The sequence below is a fragment of the Trachypithecus francoisi genome, unplaced genomic scaffold, assembly GCF_009764315.1.
Source record: "Trachypithecus francoisi isolate TF-2019V2 unplaced genomic scaffold, Tfra_2.0 Lachesis_group11, whole genome shotgun sequence".
In the NCBI taxonomy this organism is placed as follows: domain Eukaryota; kingdom Metazoa; phylum Chordata; class Mammalia; order Primates; family Cercopithecidae; genus Trachypithecus; species Trachypithecus francoisi.
In genome coordinates this window covers 55,488,346-55,511,292 of record NW_022681456.1, presented here as the reverse complement: position 1 = coordinate 55,511,292, position 22,947 = coordinate 55,488,346, and the positions used below count along the sequence as shown (strand labels likewise).

The 22,947-nt window shown below is 33.8% G+C and overlaps 1 protein-coding gene across 9 annotated transcripts in view; it reads left to right on the top strand.

Moving 5' to 3' along the window:
* NAV3 (neuron navigator 3) overlaps nucleotides 1-22,947 on the top strand; it is a 931,619-nt gene that overhangs the window by 876,572 nt on the left and 32,100 nt on the right. For 6 of the 9 annotated variants that reach the window (XM_033221189.1, XM_033221191.1, XM_033221190.1 and 3 more), the window contains 7 exons: nucleotides 62-145; nucleotides 9,494-9,605; nucleotides 16,022-16,143; nucleotides 17,173-17,193; nucleotides 17,872-18,044; nucleotides 20,257-20,410; nucleotides 21,593-21,767. In XM_033221189.1, coding sequence (XP_033077080.1) covers nucleotides 62-145; nucleotides 9,494-9,605; nucleotides 16,022-16,143; nucleotides 17,173-17,193; nucleotides 17,872-18,044; nucleotides 20,257-20,410; nucleotides 21,593-21,767 — 841 coding nt within the window. Of the gene's footprint in view, nucleotides 1-61; nucleotides 146-9,493; nucleotides 9,606-16,021; nucleotides 16,144-17,172; nucleotides 17,194-17,871; nucleotides 18,045-18,350; nucleotides 18,417-20,256; nucleotides 20,411-21,592; nucleotides 21,768-22,947 lie in introns of all 9 variants that reach the window. The other 3 variants (XM_033221188.1, XM_033221185.1, XM_033221193.1) reach the window with 2 other exon arrangements.

The window sequence follows — 22,947 nt, the reverse complement described above, 5'->3', positions numbered from 1 at the left end:
CTTTTCTTCAATCCACAAAGATTCTGACATTTAAACTATGTTTCTTCCATTCTGTTCACAGGCACACCTTGTAGCGGCTTTTGAAAAGAGCTTAGGGAATATGACTGGCCGATTGCAAAGTCTAACCATGACAGCGGAACAAAAGGTATGTTCAGAAATTGCCACTGGAGATTGAAAGAAGACAGCAAATTGCATAGGATTCTTAAATAATACCTGAAGCTCCTTAAAAATAATACTCCAGGCTGGGTGCAGAGGCTCATGCCTGTAATCCCAGCACTTTGGGAGACCAAGGTAGGTGGTCACTTAAGGTCAGGAGTTCAAGACCAGCCTGGCCAATATGGCAAAATCCCATCTCTACTAAAAATATATATATATATATAAAAAATTAGCTGGACATGGTGGCAGTTGCCTGTAATCCCAGCTACTTAGGAGGCTGAGGCAGGAGAATCGCTTGAACCCAGGAGGCGGAGGTTGCAGTGAGCCAAGATCATACCACTGCACTCCAGCCTGGGAGACAAAAAAAAAAAAAAAAAACAAAAAAAGAATAATAAAATGATATTCAATTCTATACTAAATTACAACAATGATAATACCTTTCTTTTCAGATTTTAATTTAAAGATTTCATCAGTTTATTCCACATTGAAACACACAAAGGCACACAAAATTCTTTCTAGGCAGTCTTCTGGATGGAACTAGTGAAAGAATACTGAGTGTTAAGAGAAACAGTCACATAAGAGAATATTCTGGGAGCAAATTGATAAGAACTTTCACAAGTACTGGTCGCTAAATCCAGCTATAGGGCACAGCTGTAGGCTAAGACACACAGGAAGGATGCCTGGGACAGATGTTAGGACTCTGCCAAGTAAGGGACTTCAGGTTACAGCAGCTGTGAAACAAAGGCCAATCCTGTGTAATTTTGAAATAACAAGAACTAGTTGCCATCTAGGGATGTTGCCTGTGAAGAAAAGTCATTTGTTATATCAAAATGTTTAAAATGAACCTAAAGGATTTTATGGTATGAAAGAAGGAATACCAAAAAGAAAGGAATGGAGGACTTAGTTCAAAAGACAAATGTACTAAAAAGGTCCATACTGCGTAGAAAGCCTGGTTACCTTTGCTGTGATGACCAGTTAACTTACTTCTCTGCTGTTAGTTCAGTGGCCTTAACTTCCTTGGATGGGTATCAGAGATAGGTGAAGCCTCTGGAATTGTATGGAGTGTGTGTGTGTGTGTGTGTATAAAAACTGTACATGTGCATAAATGATCAGGTGTCCAGAGCTTTCATCTAATTCTCAAAGAGACCCATTATATAAAAAGCTTTGGGTATTTTCACGAATGTGTTTATCCATAGGAATGGCTTCAGTTTTGTCTTTAGATTCTGTAAGGTATGTAATTAGCTTTATAAAACTAGTATATATTATCAAATTTTGTCAGTTTACAAAAGTTTATTTTTTTAAACACAGAATGAACAGTTCAATGAAATCAAAGGAGAAAATCGAATATTCTTATAATTGCCTGGTGTGACTAGCACATTGTATTCTCTCTCATATTCTCCATATACCCTGCCCGTGAGAGAGAATATTATCCATTCCTGGAAACCCTGTTCTAGCAGAGCTAACAAACTCCTTTTGAGACATACATTTTCCTTCCTTCCTTCCTTCCTTCCTTCCTCCTTCCTTCCTTCCTTCCTTCCTTCCTTTCCTTTTTTTCTTCCTTTTTCCTTTTCTTTTTCCTGCATCTTTTCCACCCTTCCTTTCTCCTCCCTTCTACCCTTCCTTCCTTCTTTTCTCTCTCTGTCTCTCTCTCTCTCTCCCTCTCTTTCTTTTTTCTTTTTCTTTTTTTGCTACAGCTTGTCATTTCACTATGTAGTATAAGAACCCAGCAAATAGTATTACAAGGCTTTTTAGAGCAGCTGATGGGAAAGAATCAAAACACTGGGCCTCAGTATTCTTGAATGAGAATCCTGGCTATGTCTGTTAAAAGCTGGGTAATCTAGAGCAAGTTTATCTAACCTTTCTTGAACCTCAAAATCACCTTTTTATAAGTGGGGATGATAATAACTACCTTATAGGATCACTATGAGAAGTAAGTCAGATACTGTTATGTCACATGCTAGGGGCTATCAAAAAATATTACCTTCCTTTACATTTATCTTTTTCCCTTGAAAATTATAAGATAACACCAAATTCCTCAATGGGCATATACCAAACATATGGCTGGAAGCGAGTGTTAGAATTTAAGTCTCAATATCTTCAAAAAGTCAAAATTAATAGAATTTTTGTCCTCCAACAGATATTTTCTTGAACTCTATTATATCTGTAAGTGAATTTTCTCATAGAAACTGTAAAAAAAAATGCAGAGGTATGTTAACTTATGATGCCTGTGATTAATGCCTGAATATTTAAAAGTAATTTCTATGACATAAGAAATAACGTGTCTACATTATCCTTAAAATCACATTGCCAAAATGATAAAATGTTCTCAGAAGATATCAGAATGTCTCATTGGCCTTATCACTTTTTTAACTGAAAATAAAATAACTTCTTTTTGAATTGCAAACTATATACACACAACAGTCTTGGTTCACTGTTTATTAATTTGAGGTTATAACTTGCCTATTCTCGAAGTGATATTTAAAAGCCTATAAAATTATTTGCAATATGAAATTGTATAATTCAAGGACAGAATCTAATTAAAACCAGTAGAGGAATGTATATAACAATATACCTCAGCCTTGATAATTGCTACTGCAAGGAACTGAACTGAATTGAATTTCAAGGAAGCTAAGGTACAAAGGGAGATTGCTAGGTATGTTTTATTCTCATTTTCTGGCCAGAAGAACATAATTTAGACTGAAGAGACAAACTCTTTGGCACTAAATTCAAGGACGAATTTATTGCCAAGGTTTTTAAATTGGGGTCATGGAATAACAAAAGACAAAATCACTGTTTAAATAGACATTTCTCTAAAAGCTAAGGGCATAACATTTAATCATATTTCACTAAAGGCATTTCTTCAGGGAGCTGAGATAAAAGGGTATATTGCTCTCTGGTGATTCAGTAATCCTGAGAAAAGACTTGTGAAGCATAGAGCAGAGATTCTTAAACTCCCTTCCCCAAGTTATAAGGTTCATTTTTCTATTTAGTCATTCATCAAGTTTATATTGAATTTGCGCTCTTCTAACGACAAAACAGTACAGACAATATAGATATAGAATGATAGATATAGGTCTATATCTATAAACATAGATATCGACTAGAACTCTAAAAGCATATTATACATATATATAATATTCCTCATTGAGTTTGTATTTCTCATACATATCTCATATATATGTCTCTCTTTATCATTGAAGTTATATTTTAGGAGGGCGACAGATGATAATAAAAGTATAATTAAAACAGGCCGGGTGTGGTGACTCATGCGTGTAATCCCAGCACTTTGAGAGGCTGAGGCAGGCAGATTCCCTGAGATCAGGAGTACAAGACCAGCCTGGCCAACATAGTGAAACTCTATCTCTACTATAAACAAAAATTAGCTGGGCGTGGTGGTGGGCACCTGTAGTTCCAGCTATTCAGGAGGTTGAGGCAGGAGAATCACTTGAACCTGGGAGGTGGAGGTTGCAGTGAGCCGAAATCATGCCATCACACTCCAGCCTGGGCGACAGAGCAAGACTCTGTCTCAAATTTTAAAAATATATGCATAACCTATAACTAAAACATACAGAATTTCAGGTAATGATAAGCACTACCGAACAAAGTAAAGCTGAGAATGAGGATACTGAGAAACTGGGTTGGAAGCTAAAACATGAAGTAACAAAGGCCAAGGTGGTTACATGTTCTTGATTACATACTTTAAAAATGGATAAACTAAATTAAGACTCAGATTCTAGTATTTGGGCTTCACAGTGTGATTTTCAGCAATCACATGGCGTTAATAGCCTGAAGCTACATCAAAATTTTTGTTTGATTTATAGACCAAAATAACTTTCTTGAATAAAGAGGGATTCACTCCTAACACTTTTCCTATTTCCTGATGCCAAATAACACTGAATCTCTTGCCAAATTTGTGTACCAGAACACTGGTTTTATACACTTATAGCCTGGTAAGAAAGAAAAGACATGTATGAATAACTCAGAAGACAGAAAATTATCATGCTATTAGACTCAGTACAATGTCATGTGCATTCTGAAAGGAAACATCTGCAGAGGCAGGAGAATCGCTTGAAACCCGGAGGTGGAGGTTGCACTGAGCCGAGATCATGACACTGTACTCCAGCCTGGGTGACAGAGAGAGACTCCGTCTCAAAAAAATCAAAATTACAAAAAAAGAAGAAAAATAGTGATCAATCTGGCAGCATTTTCTGAAAGTTAAACAGTATTCCTAGTAGCTGCTAAAAGAAGACATGCTATATAATAGTAAGTCTGTAAGTAGGTAAAAAATCAAGAGAATTGTTAATATGCTTGCTGAGAGTGAAATTATCTCTAGACATTACCCTGTACCTAATCCAGGGCTTGTAGACTATGATATTGACATAGTTTGATCAAGAATTTTATCCTGATTTCAGATCCTTGTCTCTTCACCAGCACTTCTTCACCAGGAATATATGAAAAAAATTAAACCTGATGCCCTGAGGCATCCACTATATGTGCTGAAATAACTTCTTTTCTCACCATCTAGAATGGTACTAGGTATGTACCACTCTTGTCAGAATCAAGGATATTGCTACTAAATCACTGTGCAGGGCTTAATTTTCTTACAGAATGACAGTTGAGAAAGGCTCAACCTCTAGGAATCCAGCAAACTATATTTTTATAAGTAACATTCTTATAGAACTACTTCTAAATCCTTGTGTTCAAATTTACTAAAGCTATATTCTCAGCTCAATATTTCAGAATTTAAAATTTAAAAGACTTTCAAATTAGTTCCCTGTAGCTGTCATGCCAAGGCAGTTAGAACATATGTTAAGGATATGAGAGGTTTTTCTTTTTAGAAGGTCAGAACAGGCAGAGGAATATCCCCTTGTATGAGTGATGAAGCTCAGATATTGACTACTATCCTAACAATAAAGCCTAGTAGTTTGCTCATTTGTTACCTCTCTGAAACATTTTTTGGGTGACTACAAAACAGGAATTGAAACCTTCAAAATAAGGGAATTTGAAACCAAATCTTTGAAAATAGATAACGCTGCAACTAAAAATTTAGTTGAATAGGATTTTTACATTAACTCTCCCCAATTTACGTTATGATATTTGCCATCTAGAAGTGTTTTTAAAAATATATATTGCTAGAGTCAGATGATGCATCCATTAATCTTTAGGGCATAGAATAATGTGAATCTAAATTTTTCAAATTACTTACGCTGCTGGTATTTGGTGAATGTAATTTATTTGAAACTAGATGCAATAGGGATGGTCAGGTTCTTTCAGTAGAACAATTAGCAAGACTTCAGAAGCAAGGTGGAGTGGGAAGGGAGGACCTGTTTGAGGAAACTAGAGCTGGGAAGTGTGAGATTAACAGTGCCAACATGAGGACGTAAAGGACACATGTGGTGGAAAATTTAAACAGCCTTGCCTAGAAGGTCAAGTTAGTTGATGGCATTTGTTGATCAGATTGTCCCAAGCTTGTGGGATTCTCAACAAAGTCTTCATTACTGAGAAATTTGGAAAGAGATCAAGTATAGTTAAGAAATTGGGTTGGAAAGACCACCAGGAAAGGCTATTATTCTGACACAAAATTTGATCATTTTATTTTGAAGCATTTCAAGCCTGACCTGAATGAATTGTTTAGTCTCAGACACATGCATAAAACTGTGAAAAGAGACATTGACTCCATTCAGCTTCTTTAACATGAGAAACTTTCATGGAAAACTAGAACTTTACAAGGTCAGCAAGTGTTGGAGGTATCATTATCTTGAATAGCTCACTGGAGGAAAATGAAATCTTAGTTTGGTTCTCAGGTTTTAAAATATCTATCATTTTTGAAAAGTGTGAAGTAACAAAACATAATCTGATTATCTTATTCCTAAAATCCTTTGCAGAATTATCCCAGCCTCAATGTTCTCTTTAGCATTTAATGAGAATAAGAAACTGAAAATGACTGAATTGGAAGAGTAGACTTTAAATCCATATCTTGATGGCACATACATTTTTTTCAGTTTTTTTCTGAATGATTAATAAGGATTCTCAAAACTTGAGTATCTTCTATTTTTTCCTTCAACATAAAGAAATTATATGAAAATATTTTAGAATATCTAATGATGTTATAGTTAGCTATCTCAGGAATTCATTTCTAATCATATACCTCATCCAAACTCCCCACTATGGACAAAAATAAAATAAAATAAAAATTCTTAGTTGCGTCTGGAGGCCACATTACAATTTCTATGCACTATAGAAACCTGAAAAAATACAGCTTAAAAAATAAATGTGAACAGTAACCATAATTATGAAGAAGAAAAATGAAGACTAGAAATAAACTATTGAAAAATTTCCATGTCTCAGTTAAGTTTTTATTTTAAAATTCTTTATGCTTATCTCTATCATACTATTGGGAAAGAGAGAAAGCACAAACCTGACTTTGTTCTCATCCAAAGGAGATGATTCCACTGATTTAGCCAAAATAAGACTCCCTGGTTATAATAACTAATAAAGTTGTTGACGTTTTTTATACGGTACCCCACTCACTAGGTGATCAGACACCCTCTTGCAAAAAAAAAAAAAAAAAAAATACGTATGCAATAAAGGTGAAGTTTTATGTTATTATTTCAAGGGAGAAACATCTGTTTAATGCAGACCAGAACATCTCAACAAAATCATCCCAATATTTATGGAGATCATAAATCAGGTGAAAAAGTATATTCATCAACAACTAAAGAAACTACATTAAATAGTCTCGAAGCACATTTTCATTTTTTTTCTGACAGGAAAACACGTTTCACAAGGGTGGAGACATTTTACCATGGCTTTTAACAGTGAGGTAGGATATTTAAATAAAAAGAAAATTTTATGGAAAGCTCAGAGAAAAGAGATGGGTACGACTTGAGTGACAAGGCGAGAGCAGATCTCATTAACTGAAATAAGAGAGAAGGAAGGAATTTTGCAAATATGGAAAGATAACTAGTGCAGGTTTGAACAGATTATGTCAATCAATGTAGAATTTGGCTATCTTTTTAATCAAAGACTATGGAATATTTTATAGGTGTTTGCTTATACTCATAAAGTTCTAAAGAAATAGCCGTATGAATTTGGTTGAACTAATTTTTTTCATGGATATGATTCTCTCAAGTTATATAGCAGATATATTTCTTAACTAGTTATTCTTCCTTTTACATATATTGTGCCACATTGGGTAACAACTAACCTGTTAATATATATTGCTTTTTAAAAGATAATTAATATTAGAAAGTGATGATTTTTCTATTTCACATTAAACATGATATTCTGAAAAAGCAACATTGCCTGAGTGTTCTGTATTTTATCTTTTTGAAAACAGGTTTTATAAGAGATTTCTCCTGAAAAGCTGAATGTTTAGACACTGAAATGAGTCAGTTAACTCAAAGCTAAGCTTAATTTTTTGACATTGTTGGCATGAGGTCTCATTTCCACTTTTTTCCTTTAAAGCTACAGGCAAATGTTTTAATAGATTTTAATCCATAGTACAGGCATAATTGATCTTAATTTAAGGAAAAAAATCTGATTTTAATTAGAATTTAATTTGCATTGTAGTATTTATGTTGTAAAATTAATATTTACATTATATGATTCCACTCTGTACCATTTATTTCTTTTTGAAAAAATTTCCAGTAAGAGCAGAATAAGTTTTCAGTAAATATTTTATTTCTTGGGGGATATTTTTAAATGGAAAATATATTAAATTTTGGTAAAATCTGTTGCTAATTTGGCAATGGACAGAATATAAAAATTGGAGAGACTGAGTCATTATGATGAATTGGGTCTGACTTTTGTTATGATACTGGAAATTTCCCACAAATATTATATTCGTCTTTGATAATAAATATAGTCGAAGTGAATTGCAGTCAAGTATTTGAAGACCCATCTATAAATTTAGGAGATTACTATTGATTTTTCATGAGAGATTCTTCTACTCATAAGCTACTGAAAGTCTATAAGAAGGTTTGGTTGTTTGTTTTAAATTTAAGTGTTCTTTGTCAGGAAAATGTCAGGTATGCAATGAAAATAGATACATGAGGTGCCAGGTATCTATTCCAAACTTGGATATCACTTCAGTTAGCACCATCTATCTTTTTTTTTTTTAAGTGCCTAAGGTTAAAATAGTCAAAGGATATTCCCATGTATGAAGCAATTTTCCTCAAAGGCCGCTGCTGATGATCTTTTTAAAATATATGTTCTGGGAGACGTTGAGTAAAGATAAATTATTTACCAGAGAATGAAGAACCCAAGCCCGATTCTTTGGCTTTCTGCCAAAGATGCTAAAGGAAATGATGAATGACAAATATTTTACCAAGGAATTCTCCCTCTAAGAGACTGACAAAGATCTGATTTTTAGGATTATATTACCACCATGAAAGATACTTGTTACTGAGCTTCTAATGGAAATTCGGCCTATACTGAAGCAACACTCAGTTCTTTTTCTTTCTTTCTATCTTTTTCTGAGTTATTTTATCTTCCAAAAATGAGTTATTTCTGATAAAATAATTCACTGAAATAACTATGAAAGTTCAAATGTGTGCAAGTATTTTATTGGGACATATCTTACAATTACTTTAAATTCAAAAAGAAAATATATGCTTTATTAAAACTTGATCTGTAAGCTGCTTTGTTTGTAATTTAACTATTATTTAAAAATTGTATAATACATATATTTCTATTTACTTTATTCCTGTGTTGCTTTGGCTTGGTGAGACTAGGTCTCCATCTTAGGGGTTTTATTGAATGGAAAAGTATCAGAATGTAACATGACCTTGATGTGGCATCAGAATTTAGTAAGATGACATTTAATAGGAATTAGGGGTAAGTCCCAGGTTTTACACTTAAATACAAAGAATCAATTTTGCAGGCACAAAATACGTCAAACAAAATCTGAAATCATTGGTTTGACAAAACTTCAGGTTTTTAGTTGACAATAAATACAATGCAATGCAACAGTGCAATAGTGATATCTAAATATCTAATGTAATCATGGGTAATATTAGTAAGTATGTGATCTGAAATGAGTGGTGTGATATCCTGTTTTACTTTGTACTGGTGAGTTGGGTCCCACCCTTTGAAAAGAATAAAGACTATTCATCTCTCTTTTATAAGACAATAACTAAGAAAAACAAACAAGCACCTCCTTTACTTTAGCTAAGAAAGAAGTTATTAGGTACAACTTACCAAGTTCAGCTAAGCATCCAAATCTTCCAGGAGGTTGTTACTACATAACATCAAACCTTTTTAATTCAACTATGAGCAAGGAGATTTTATTTTTCTTTCTAGGTATTAAAGCTTCCAAACTCTGTTTGTTTCACAGGAGTCTGAACTTATAGAACTAAGAGAAACCATTGAAATGCTGAAGGCTCAGAATTCTGCTGCTCAGGCGGCTATTCAGGGAGCGCTGAATGGTCCAGACCATCCTCCCAAAGGTATATTTAGAAATCGTTTCATTTCCAGCCAATGTAATAGGCATCTATTTTATTTACTAATTACAGTAAAACTGCATTTACTCAGTGTCACTGCCTTTTATAATGAATAAGTTGGTATTAATGTGGTCAGAATCCTAGAATTTTAGGATTGTGACTTTCATTATCAAATAATTTTTAAATTGGTCTTAAGAAATTTGGTTCTATAGTTGTATAAACATCTGTCCACTTGATTCAGTGGAGATGGAGATGGAGTGGTAGGTTAATACATGCATATCTGACTTCAGGCAAAACAAACCCATTAATGAGTATGATAATCTAGATCTGTATATAAAAGTGAAATAGTCAATATGATGATACAGAAAGCAATGGGCATTGGGAACAACTTTTCCTGGATGGAGCCTACAAAAAGGTACATTTCCTGTAGATAATTTTAAAACAATAAAAACAACGGGCGAAAAGTAGGTGTATTTTATATTATTCCTTTGCTTAAGCAATTCTAAACAATAAAAATATTTCTGCCACTGCCCCTACCCCTGAGTTCACCACTGAAGAAATGCTCATTATTAATATCATGTCATTTTTTCCTTTACATTGTTTCTATGGACTCATTTCCTGACACTTTTCATTGGCATTCAGTGTGCTCAACTCTTTCCCAGCTTCAAAAATCCTGACCTAAAACATGAATGCCTTATTATCTCTCTTTTCATTTACAGAAGAATTCTGAGAAAAATTTTATGAACTCTTTCATTGTCTTCAGCCACCAGCCATCTTTAGACTACTGGAGTGTAGCTCCTTTTCCCTTCACTCCACCAAAATAATGCTCTCCAGGATCGGTAGAAACTTATATGACACTAAATTCAGTAAAACATTTAAAATTCTGATTGCATTAGACAGACATGGAAACAGTATTTGATGCTGATATTCATTCCTTCCTATGTGAAACATTCGGTTTTTCTAATGTTCATGACATCACACGTTCTTGGTTTTTCTTCTGCTCCTTTGAAATATTTTTTCAATATTTCTTTTGTAAATTCACTCTTTTGTATCCATTTGTTAATTGTTGATATCCTAAGCTCTCTTCCATTATGATTCTGTACATTATGATTCTATGCATCCTATTTAAAAATATATAGAAAATCATCTCATACTCTAGATGTAATTTGTATTAATGTGCTAATAGCTAATAACTGTCAAATCTAGGTCTGCAGGCCAGGCTCTGTATATAGAGCTACCAAGAGAGAACTCCATGTGGATATCTTTGAATGTCTGTTTTGCATCTTAAAACCAACATCTCCAAACTTTAACTTGTCTTCTGTCTCAGACCTGCTGCTCCTTCAGTACTCTTTGCCTCAGTGGATAGCACCACCATCCTTCCATTTAGCCAGAAATCTAAGAATTCTTCATAACTCCTCCTCTTCTTATTGAACAAATTACCAAGATCTATTGATCCCACTCCTTAAGTATCTCTTGGATCTGTTCACTTTTCTCTGGTTTTACTCTCGCCCTCCATCACCTCTCTCCTGAACCATGACCACAAACCCCTCAATAGCCTTCCTCTTCTTAATCTTATCCTGCTTTACACCAATCTTCACAGTGAAGCCAGAACAGTCATTAAGAAACATATCTACAGGTATCCCATTGCCTTTAGAATGGAATACAGACTCCTCAACTTGCCATAATCTCTCTTCACCAGCTTCATTTATTTAACAAATATTTATTCATAACCAACTGTGTGCCCGATGAAGCACATATAGACTTTACTTCTTGTTCTGTTGTTGCATTGTATATTCCGTATTTCAGCTATCCTGAATTTTTTTCAATTCTTCGTAAGTTCTTTATGAATTGTGTTCATTCCATTTAGAATATTCTACCTTGTTTGATCAGCATAAAAACTTTTTGAGACACTGCAGCAGTTAACCTACATATGATTTCTTGATTCCTACACTGAATGAAGTCCCCTGTGATATGTTTCTGGAAGTAGCAATACTTCCCTTCTTAAAATTACATTATACTTTGGGGCTTTTATTTGAGGTATGTCTTTCCTGATTTACAATAGTAGAGCTTGTTTTTTCACTCTTTTGAAAGACATCAGGATGCCCATGATGATGTCTTGAACATAAAAGGGGTTTATTTGAATTTTTAGAAGAAGAATAAAGTAATTTTTAAATGAATTTCCATTTAAATTTTAGGAAAACAATTACATAAAGTGAGATATGCTTAAATTGAAGGACAAAGTAGTTCTATAGGGGCTACTTCTCTCAAGAATTTAGCAACTTTCCATGTGGGGGAGTGATTTATGTGATGCATGGAAAATTACTGCATATTTAAAACTTATCTTAAAGCTATAATAAAGCAGCTTATGTTCTAAATCTTCATGTCGTAAATAGGTCCAGAAGGGATTTAAAAAGGCTTAATCCTTACTTTAACAGAGCACAAGTCACTGAAGTGAAACTTGCTGAAGGGATTCCGTTTATCTTAGGCAACAGGTAGCTGAATATGTCTACCGAAATTGAAAAATTGGAATGCCTTTGCTCAGAAATGTGGGAGGGGTGGTGCTTAAGGTGAAAAATACCAGTTAATGTTTACATTGACCAATAAATATTAAAAAATAATTTGCTAGGTTTTAAAAGTAATAAAAACCACTGGTTATAAAGGATTGAATGTATACAAGATAGATTGTATTTCTGTAATATTAAAACTCTGTATTAAATTTAACGAACACAGAGTGATTCTTATCACATTGATCATTGACATTACATGGAAAAAATAGTCGGTTAGACTAATTATGTGTCTTTCCATGGGTAATTAAGGTAATTGTATGGCATATAAATTTATATTTGGAAATCACATTGAAATTCACTTTTAGAGACCCTTAAAATATTTATGTAATGTACATTTTTAACATATGATTTTAGAAGATATATTTGGAATGAGGCAACAGTCTTATAGACAGGCCAGACTATCACAAAATCACACACCAATTTGTGGATGTGTTTTCTATTTTCTCTAAATTAATGCATCACATTCATTAATGAAATCTGATAAATAATTACAGTCTATAATAATTTTTTTGTGTTTAGAAACATATGTAAACACCTGCTATTAAGTACTAGGCATTATCAGATCTTAAAATACCAAGATGTAAAAAATTACCTTTGTTCATGGAGCTCACAATCCACTGCAAATATAATATTTGTGATAAGAAATTTGAAAGTTGAAGGTACTAGAAAATTTTACCTTTATTTATCAAAATGTGTTATTGCTGTCTAAGTCACTACTTCTGTGTAAATATAGAATTGTTTTTCCTTAAGATACACCAAATACAGTTGGATAACACATGTATTAAAGTTCTGTCAGCACTAAATATTTTTTAGAAATAATGATAGGCAAATGTAGTTATAGTAAATGAAAAATCAGAATCGATTTATTTAACACTATGTATTGATTGATACCACATGCCATATGCTATATAAGGTTTGGAATATATAATGGTAAACAAAATAGATATGGTCTTTATCTCTATAGAACTTTTAGTCTAGTGGGAGAGCAGAAGGTAAATGAATGTATGTGATCACTGGTGAAGCTAAACATGTATACCAAAACAGTTATAAGTTCTAAGATGGAAAATAACGCGTACCATAGGGAAGGAGGGTACCAAGGAACCTGGAGGTTACATAGTCAGGGAAGATTACTGTAAGGTAGTAATATTTAAGTGAATATCCAAGGAATAATTGTCAATCACATTATAAGTCGTGAGGGAGGAGCATTTCAAAAGAGCTTTGAGGCAGAAAATAAATTAGTTCCCTTATGGAACTAATGTAAGGAAAATACGAAGCAAATGTGTAAGAAGAACACGATTGATGAGTTAAGGACTGACAAGTTTACTGAGGGATTGTAGGCCATATTTAGAAGATGGATTTTTATCTATTCTTATTAAAGTGAGAAGTTATTGAAAGGTCGTAAGTGGGGGAGTGATGAAGTTTTCCTTTTAAAAAGATTTTTCTAGCTATTGTTTATAGAATGGTTTGAAGATGAGTAAGTTCAATAGCAATACTTGCTGTAAAGGTTGTGTTGATAGCTTGAACTGGGGCAGTGGTGACGCAGAGGATGGTAGGTAGAAAATGACAAGTGAACAAACACGTACCTGAAAATTTCACTTTAAAAATAGGCTTCTCCATTCATTCGGATTGCTGATATTCATTTGGTTAGCTATTCTTTACTGAACTTTATGATGCCCTATGTACTGAATTAAATACTTAGGAGTATTAAAAAAGAAATTGTTAGGGAATGGTAAAATGCATTTCCTTCATTTCACAATATTATTAATATTATGGCTTTGCTAATCTTTACTGGTAAATGCAGTTGTAAGTGAAGGTAACTGATACCTCCAAAGACTACTTTTGACCTATGATTATAATAATTTACCTATCTTTTAAAAATGTTAGTATTAAAGAAGTCAGACACAGTTAGTTTATTAATTTGGGATATAATAAAAATTCTGAAATACTGTAATACTTTGTGCTTTTCCATTTGTTAAAGTTAATTATTAGGAATGAGCTAGCAAATGGGAAATCTTTTTTCAAAAAGCTAATGGCTGATCTCAGCAAAAATTAAAAACCCAAAGAAATACCTACACATATTCTTCTATTGTCTATTTATATGAGTTCCATAAGAGGTGATTAAAGGATACCAGATTCCTTTATTGTTGAATTAAAACCTCCTACATGAATACCTTGATTTAGGTTTAGGAGTTGGTAATGTTTTAGCATGCAAAACCAGTTAATGTTCTCATCACTACTTTTTAAAATAATTTTAAGGGACGAATTCTAGAGATTCTAAAAAATAAAGCGCTATGTGTCTTCTTCCTATAAAATTTTTCAGCATGATTGCCTTAGTAGAAAAATTAAGGGACTATTTGATATATATGTATATGATGATGAGGATATACATATACACACACATACATATATATGTAAATACATATATTACATGTCTATTAATACATACATATTTATTATATGTTTTGAAAGCAACCAATTATAGTTTTGTTGCCATGGATCATTTTTACTGTTCAGTAAATCAGTCAATTGAAAAGACTGGATTTTATGGTACTAGTTTTATGAAAACTTTGTCAGCTTTAGAATAAATTTTGACATCTTACAACTTCCACTGAGATATTTTTGCTTGCCTAATCTGCCTTGATGACAATAAGTATATTAATGGAAATTGACTAAAAGCAAGTGTGACCTTAAGCACAATTTTGTAAATTTTCTTAGTGTCTCAGTAATACCTATACTAGTGCATTTTAGGTAGGAAAAAATTTAGTTTGTTTTATTTTTAATAACTATAAATCTATAAGCTGCTTGTATAAAAGAAATAGATACCTTTAAACATGATTAAATATCAAATCCTGTTCTCTTCAAAATATCTTAACTAAAGAAGCACTGCTTGCTTTTTAGAAGTTAAGCAAGGCCATATCACATGCTGCATACATGGGAGTTAACACAATGGATATTAGAATCAGCCTAGTGCTGAGCCTGGCTCCAGTATTTTTCAGCTATGTGACCATGTGAAAGTTACATTTAGTAATTAAACTCATTTCAGTGGTTTGCTTTAATAATAATAATATACTCCGGGGCATATCAAGCATATTGTAAAACCTAGTTTTATTATTATTTGTTATTGGTGTTACTTTTACTATTCTGTAATAAGTCATGGGCAGGGAGTAGGGGTACATTGGAAGAATTGCACTGTTTTAAATATGTCCTCTGTTTAATTCACAAACTCAGTCTACCTAGGCTTTCTTTGGAGGATCTGCCTTTCATTGGCTGTTTGACTCTGGCCAAGTTACTTAACTTCTTTTCACTTCAGTTTCCTCATCTGTGAGATTATGTGCTTACATGACTTCAAGGTTTGTTTTGGCTCTAATATGGTATGATTCTATGAAATGGAAAGTTAATACATTTTAACTTTATTTACAGCTCTAGTAACTGTATTTGAAGCACAAATATTAAAAAGGCACAATTAATTCTCATTCTATTATGAGTTTCCATTTACTCCTTGAAAGTAATCATTCAGAACAAATCATTTTGGAAGAGCTCTTTGATCCAGGCATTCAGTAAAAATCCCTAGCATAGCATTTAATTTTAGACAAAACTCAGAACTAATTAAACTGCCAGGGCTGCAGACTTATATGAGATTCCCATTAAATCTTAATGTAGATAACTCAGTTAATTAAAACAAATATGGTTGTACTAAACTTCTAAAACCAAAACTGCATTGAAATTATCTGTACAAATCCTTGTTGACCTTTATTAGAGAACTTCCTCTTAAAAGACCTAAAAGACTTAATTGTTCAGATCAAGACTCTTCATGAGCCAATGTGATACTCTCTCTCTCTCTCTCTCTATTGCTAGATCTTCGCATCAGAAGGCAGCATTCCTCTGAAAGTGTTTCTAGTATCAACAGTGCCACAAGCCATTCCAGTATTGGCAGTGGTAATGATGCTGATTCCAAGAAGAAGAAAAAGAAGAACTGGGTAAGCCACCATCCTTCATCTAATTCAGAAGCTTATTAATGCATCATGTGTTAGGCCTTTTTCTTTGAGGCTTCAGTGATCTGCAGCAGTTTACAAAGTGCCCCATTCAAGCTACTGACACCTCAGATGCTGCACTCACCACCGAAATTGGTGTGGCATGTACTGAAAAGCATACATTTCAATGTTGGGACTAAACTTGGGTTTGAATCACCACTAGATCTAGACCTTTTGAGGGGCCTGAATTTTCTTACCTATAAAGGATAGTTAATAGCAACTATATTTATTTATCTGTGAATACCATTTATTCACAGATGTTATCTTGTTTTTCTATAGTATAACTATAGAAACTCAATAGTATAGCCATAGAGTTATACTAAAGAAAAATAAGATAACATCAGTGAATAAATGGCTTAAAATAGGGGTTTATTGTGGGGGTAGAGATGAAGGAAAAGTGAAAAAATGATGATGATGATGATGATATGATGATGATGATGTTGATAGTGGTGTTGGAGGAAAAGGAGGAGAATGGGAGTCAATAAAGGGAAAGAAGAAACCATGAAACTCTCCTTCTGTCTTTGGAATCAACAGGGCTTACCGTGTGAATAGTTTCACCCTAAAAGAAATCAACCACATTAGTGTCTGCTTGATATTTTTAACCAAGAGAATATAGCAGAAATATAGAAATGCACTTTAACAGAACTGTACCTTAAGTTTGCTAGAGATATAATTTATGATATTGATCAATAGCTAAATAGCCGAAGGGAAGATACTATTACTGCAAAAAAATTTAAAACAATGGAGTCAATGATTTCTTTTAATACCAGAAAAACAAAGGTAGATTTTGAGTAAATACAACTCTTTATGAAATCCAGACATAATTATCAGAGGATTTTACTGGAGTGCTTTCTACAAATAATGAAAGAAATATCTTTTTGTCTTAAAAAATGTTTATACAGGTAATATTTTAAAATACTGATCAGCCTTCATTCCCTTGATTTGTAATTCCACACTCTTTCATGTTTCTGCAAGGTGAACTCTAGAGGAAGTGAGGTGAATATAAACCGTGGACAATTTGGCATGCATCTATAAAAAAACTCTACCTTGGCATGAATGCTATTCATTTTGGCAGTAGGCTTTTATACCTTTTAAAACAGATTACCTTGTATGTCTTTTCTTTGTGTCTTTTCATTTTAATCTCAAATTTTAAAGAGATGTCAAACCACTTTCTGAATAGAACTGTAGGGGATACCAATTCTGGTTTTGAGTAGTCTGGGATTGGAAAATTTGAATAGAAAATCACAATTAATGAAGTGTTAGGTGAATTTGGTTTCATTTTGCTTTTTAAGTTTGTACTGTCAGCAGGACATGACTTGATTGTAGCGCTAAAGTGGCCATTTAAAACAAATTGCCTTGAAGAGAGAAGCATTGGGAATGGAGATCCCTTCAAGGTACTTAGTTTTAAATGAGTGCTCTGACAGCCATGCCCTTGACCTTGCACTATTTAAAAGCCTTCCATGTTTGCGCTGCGCTGGATTAATACAAGAATAAAATGAACACACAAAACACGGTATCATTTTTTTTAGAGATACTGTGCTGCAATTGTTAATACTCTGCTTGTACATACTGACCCCAGGCAGTGGCTAGGATGGCATCTGCAAACTAACGCCCCAAAGCAAAAGCTCTCCAAGTGCAAATAGACAAGAAGGGTAATTTCTGTCCTTCTTTCAGCTGAGAAGTTCTTTCAAACAAGCCTTTGGGAAGAAAAAGTCCACCAAACCTCCTTCATCACATTCTGACATTGAAGAGCTTACTGATTCATCCCTTCCAGCATCCCCCAAGTTGCCCCATAATGCTGGTGACTGTAGCTCAGCATCCATGAAGCCCTCACAATCTGCTTCTGCGTAAGTTGCTCCTTCTGCAAAATGCAGAAATATTTTTAAAAAACAATTTTAGATGAAGGCCATATTTATGTTCTAACTATATCTGTACCAATTATTTTCTGATTTTCCTTAGAATGATGGACAGCTTTAGTTTCTCGTTTCATATTTCTCCTTCATTGGTTTCTTTCATTTTCATTTTTCTTTTTCATTTTCGTATGTTACAATTCAAGTGTTTCTTGATCTCATTCTCCAGTTTTCTGAATCATGATTCTCACTTCTTTTCATGGGCATTTGTCCATGTATCTGTCTAACTGTATGTACATACAGGTCACCCCTTGTCTGGCCACCAAAGAAACGACAAAATGGCCCTGTGATCTACAAGCATAGATCTCGGTAAAGTGGAGTGTGATGCATGAAAACTGCAAAGATCCAGGTTCTAACCTAAGTAGAGTTTGCTTTTGCTTTTCCTAAAATCACTCACATGTATTTCAACAATAAATACCTTCTCTTTCTGTTTTTTCAACTAAAATTTGGTTTCCTAAAATCAACCTGCAATCCAGTTTTCTTTGATTCTGTTAGTTAATCTAACCTAGCATTTTTATGATAGCCCACTTTTTGGTAGTACAGTAGCCCCCCCCTTATCGACCAGCGATACTTTCCAAGACCCCCAGTGGATGCCTGAAACCATAGATAGTACCGAGCCCTATGTATACTATTTTTTTTTCTATACATGCATACCTACATATGATAAAATTTAATTTAAAAATTAGGCACAATAAGTGATTAACAGCAATAATATAACAATTACAACAATATTTTGTGATAATAGTTATATTAATGTGGTCTCTATCTTCCTCAAAATAGTGTAATTTTTTTTTTTTTTTTTTGAAACAAAGTCTCACTCCGTCACCCAAGCTGTAGTGCAATGTCAAGATCTCGGCTCACTGTAACCTCTGCCTCCCGGGTTCAAGCGATTATCCTGTCTCAACCTCCTGAGTAGCTGGGATTACAGGTGTGCACCACCACACCTGGCTAATTTTTTGTGTTTTTAGTAGAGACAGGGTTTCACCATGTTGGCCAGGCTGGTCTCGAACCCCTGACCTCAAGTGATTCACCTGCCTCGGCCTCCCAAAGTGCTGGGATTGCAGGTTCGAGCCACCGCACCCAGCCCAAAATACTGTAATATTTTTGGACCATATTTGACTATAGGTAACTTAAACCACAGAAACTAAAATTGTGGATAAACTCTAATTGTGGGGGACTACTGTACAAGAACGAACACATTTCAAGTATAGAAAAGTGTTCCGGTGAGATAATTATCTGTGTTGTTTACTATTTAAATCTAATATCCTTGTATGCCCATGACAACAACTAGCATAGAACTCATATAGAACAAGGCCACTGTGCTTTGCCTACATAATTTTATCATTTATGCAGAAAGGAAGAACATGTCACTGTCATTTTGTGGCCAGTAAACTAGTTCTCAGATTTTAAATGGAAAATATGTTAGTTAATATAAAACAATTTTTTGGCAAATTCCCTGCAAAGCTGTCCACAAAACAATAAAACAACACAAGGATACAATGTGTTTCCTTCAAACAGCCCTCAGCTAGCCTGCTAGTAGGGGTTGAAACCTGTGATTTAGCTGTGATCTCCTAAATCAGCTGAGCCTAATAGGAAGGTTATATAACTCACCTATTATTTAAATGTCCAAAAGTAATCTCTCTAATTTATTTTCTACAATATTAATATTGGATTTTTATGCTAACTTAAAGACAGTATTGTTTCAAAACTTTTTTTGCACAATTTTACAAAAGAAATCAACATTTTAAGAATGTAATAACTGTTTTTATAAAAGTATAGTCACATGTTGCAAATAGAGGTTAAAGTCCCTTGAAAATGTTGAAATGAAATGTAGTAATCTATGACTTTTCTGCCTATAAATATCACCAATAAAAGCATTTTTAGGATCACTTTATACCCAGTAATAGTAGACTGTTTTTAAACTTTAAAAAATATTTAAAAAAAATTAAAAGAAAAAGCTATTTCCGTTTTGAACCTGTGAATGCGTAATTGTTTGTAAAACTCTTTCTCCTTTTCTCTAGGTTTTGCCAGCAGCACACCATATCTGTACCTGCTGGATAATATTTCAGTTCAGCCTTTAAAAGAGGCAGTGCTTTTCTTAATCATCTGGCTTCCCCAGACCACTGATTTTGTTTGTTTCCTTCTTCAGGATCTGTGAATGCACAGAAGCTGAGGCAGAGATAATTCTGCAGCTGAAGAGCGAGCTCAGAGAAAAGGAATTAAAATTAACAGATATTCGGCTGGAGGCCCTCAGCTCTGCTCATCATCTTGATCAGATCCGGGAAGCCATGAACCGGATGCAGGTTGGTGCTAAAGCACTTTCAAGGAATAAAATGGAGAAACAAACAAATAGAAAAAAAATGCTGCTTATTCTGTTCTTTTGGTTAACACAGAACAAATTCCGCTTGGAAACCCACCTTAGAAATGTACTCTGTTTATTCAGTCTTTGCAACTCATTTCTTAGTACTGAATTGAGAATTTTGTCAAATCCAAGTTTAGAAGTGGGAGTGAAAACTGGCAAGCTGTATTCAAGAACCATTCAGGATACTGTACTAGTGATTGGATTCAGGTTGAGAGCTAAGTTTTTAGAGAAGCTACTGCAATTCTTGCTTCTTCACTTTTCCATCATTTACTTTTATTTTGACTTTTTTGCCTCTTCTTTTGAAATCTGATTTTCACATACTTTCACCAGTTTTCTATTGAAATACAAAAGTAATGAGGAAACTGTAGAAATTCAACACAAGCTTTCTGAATATGGAAATCAAAGTGATTTGGAATGCCATCTGTAAAAGTAAAGCTTTTGTATTTTTTTTTTTAAAAAAACATCCAAAGGCTAAATTCAGAACCAGTCTGTGCTCAGACTAAGTTTTCATTGTATTGTATACGAGTTGTCACTTGGTACCACAGGTGACTGAAATAAGAAAAGCTCATTGCTGAGCAGATTCATCTGCCACTGTGTATGTTCATCTAAAGGCTTTTGTTGTTTTTTATGAGCTTAGTGTCCCGATTGGAAGGAAAAAAAAAAAACTTTTTCAGATGTTAGATATGATTCTGGAGTGATTTTAAATAACTTTATTTACATTATTTTTGTTTTGCTCTGTTTTTCAACTGTCCACGGATTTATAATAATATTACAAATGGCATGATATGCTTGTAAGATTTTAACATCACCTTTAAAATGAGAAGTGTTATGAACGATTCCATCATATTTTTCTTAATTCAAATGAGACCAAGTCTTGGAAAAATTCTCAAACACATGCTTTAGTCAAAAAAATAATGATAAAAATGTCGAATGGTTGGATTGACAGAGAAAAGGGTTAAATTTCCTTCTTGGGAAGGAAATCCTCTTTCATATATTTGTTTATTTAATATATTACCACATGTTTTGTTTAACAAACAAGCTAATTAACTATGATAAAAGACTCAGTGCTATTTTCTAAATCAAACCAACTCAATTTTTTTCATGTTTTCCATCTTCATGACAGAATGAAATTGAAATACTGAAGGCTGAAAATGACCGGTTGAAGGCAGAAACTGGTAACACAGCTAAGCCTACTCGGCCACCGTCAGAATCCTCAAGCAGCACCTCCTCTTCATCTTCCAGGCAGTCATTAGGACTTTCTCTAAATAATTTGAACATCACAGAGGCTGTTACCTCAGGTGATTTAGTGCACATGCTTGCTGAATCACAGCATGCCCATAAGTTAACGGGTGGGAAGCCTGGAATTTGGAAAACTTTACATACTCTTTAAATTAAAATGTTATACTCTTATTCTCAGAAATAGTCCTATTTTGATCTTATAAATCTAGTCTACTTAGTTATAATTTTAAAAGCACATTCTCTATCCAAAAGTCAATCTTAGAGATATGTTCTTCAGAATATTTTTAAGAACTCACTTTTCCTTAGGAAGTGCTTTCTCCATGATTGATTACAATGATGAAGAAATAATACTCTCAGTGATGATAATTTGTACTTATGGATATAATAATAACCCATACAATTTTATTGTTTTAAGTGTGCAAAACCCATTTATAAGTGTAGCAGGCTTTATTTTCTAAATTGGACTCGATGACCCTGCATGATACTGCCCTGACAGAACATAATGCTACTCTGTCACCCAGTCTGCAGCTCTATTACATTTCCAACAAACAAAAAGAAGACAGTACTAGTGATGGAACAAGGGTACAGTTTTGATTCGATTGCAAATAGAAGCATATGACATAATGTCGTCTTAATATCTGATGAACCATTCAAGCATAAAGTGTAGCTGTTTCTGTGGAACAGTTCATTGAGGAGAATCACTTCAAGGATAGAGAATTTAGTCTGGGGAATATTTACATGAGGATCTGTGGTAATTGTAAAGCACAGCCACCAGATGACACTTGGAAACCAGTAATGTGTATGTTCCTAGCCAACATTAGATTCCATTATAGAATGCTTGCCTTAAATCATACTAAAATACAGAAGGAGAAGGAGAAGGGAAATGACATGGCATGCTGATATTGATTACATTTCCAATGAATCACACCTCTTCTAAAAAGGCAGAATGTTAAAAATTCTGCAATTATGGCTGCTCTTCATAATATAAAATAATGGCCTTCATCTTATATGTAAAAGACGAGTGGGCACTCCCTGTACTTTAAGAAAACAAATTTTATCAACTTCTGGTGGGGATCAGAGGAAGAAAATAAATTCTGAGAATAAGCATCAAGTACAACTAATGTCAGAAGTCAAGTATAAAGCAAGAAATTTCAGAATTAAATGAACTTATAGATCATTAGGTAAAATAAGACTATGGAAGTGGATGGTAATTTGAGTGTGTAAATTGTACATAAAGTA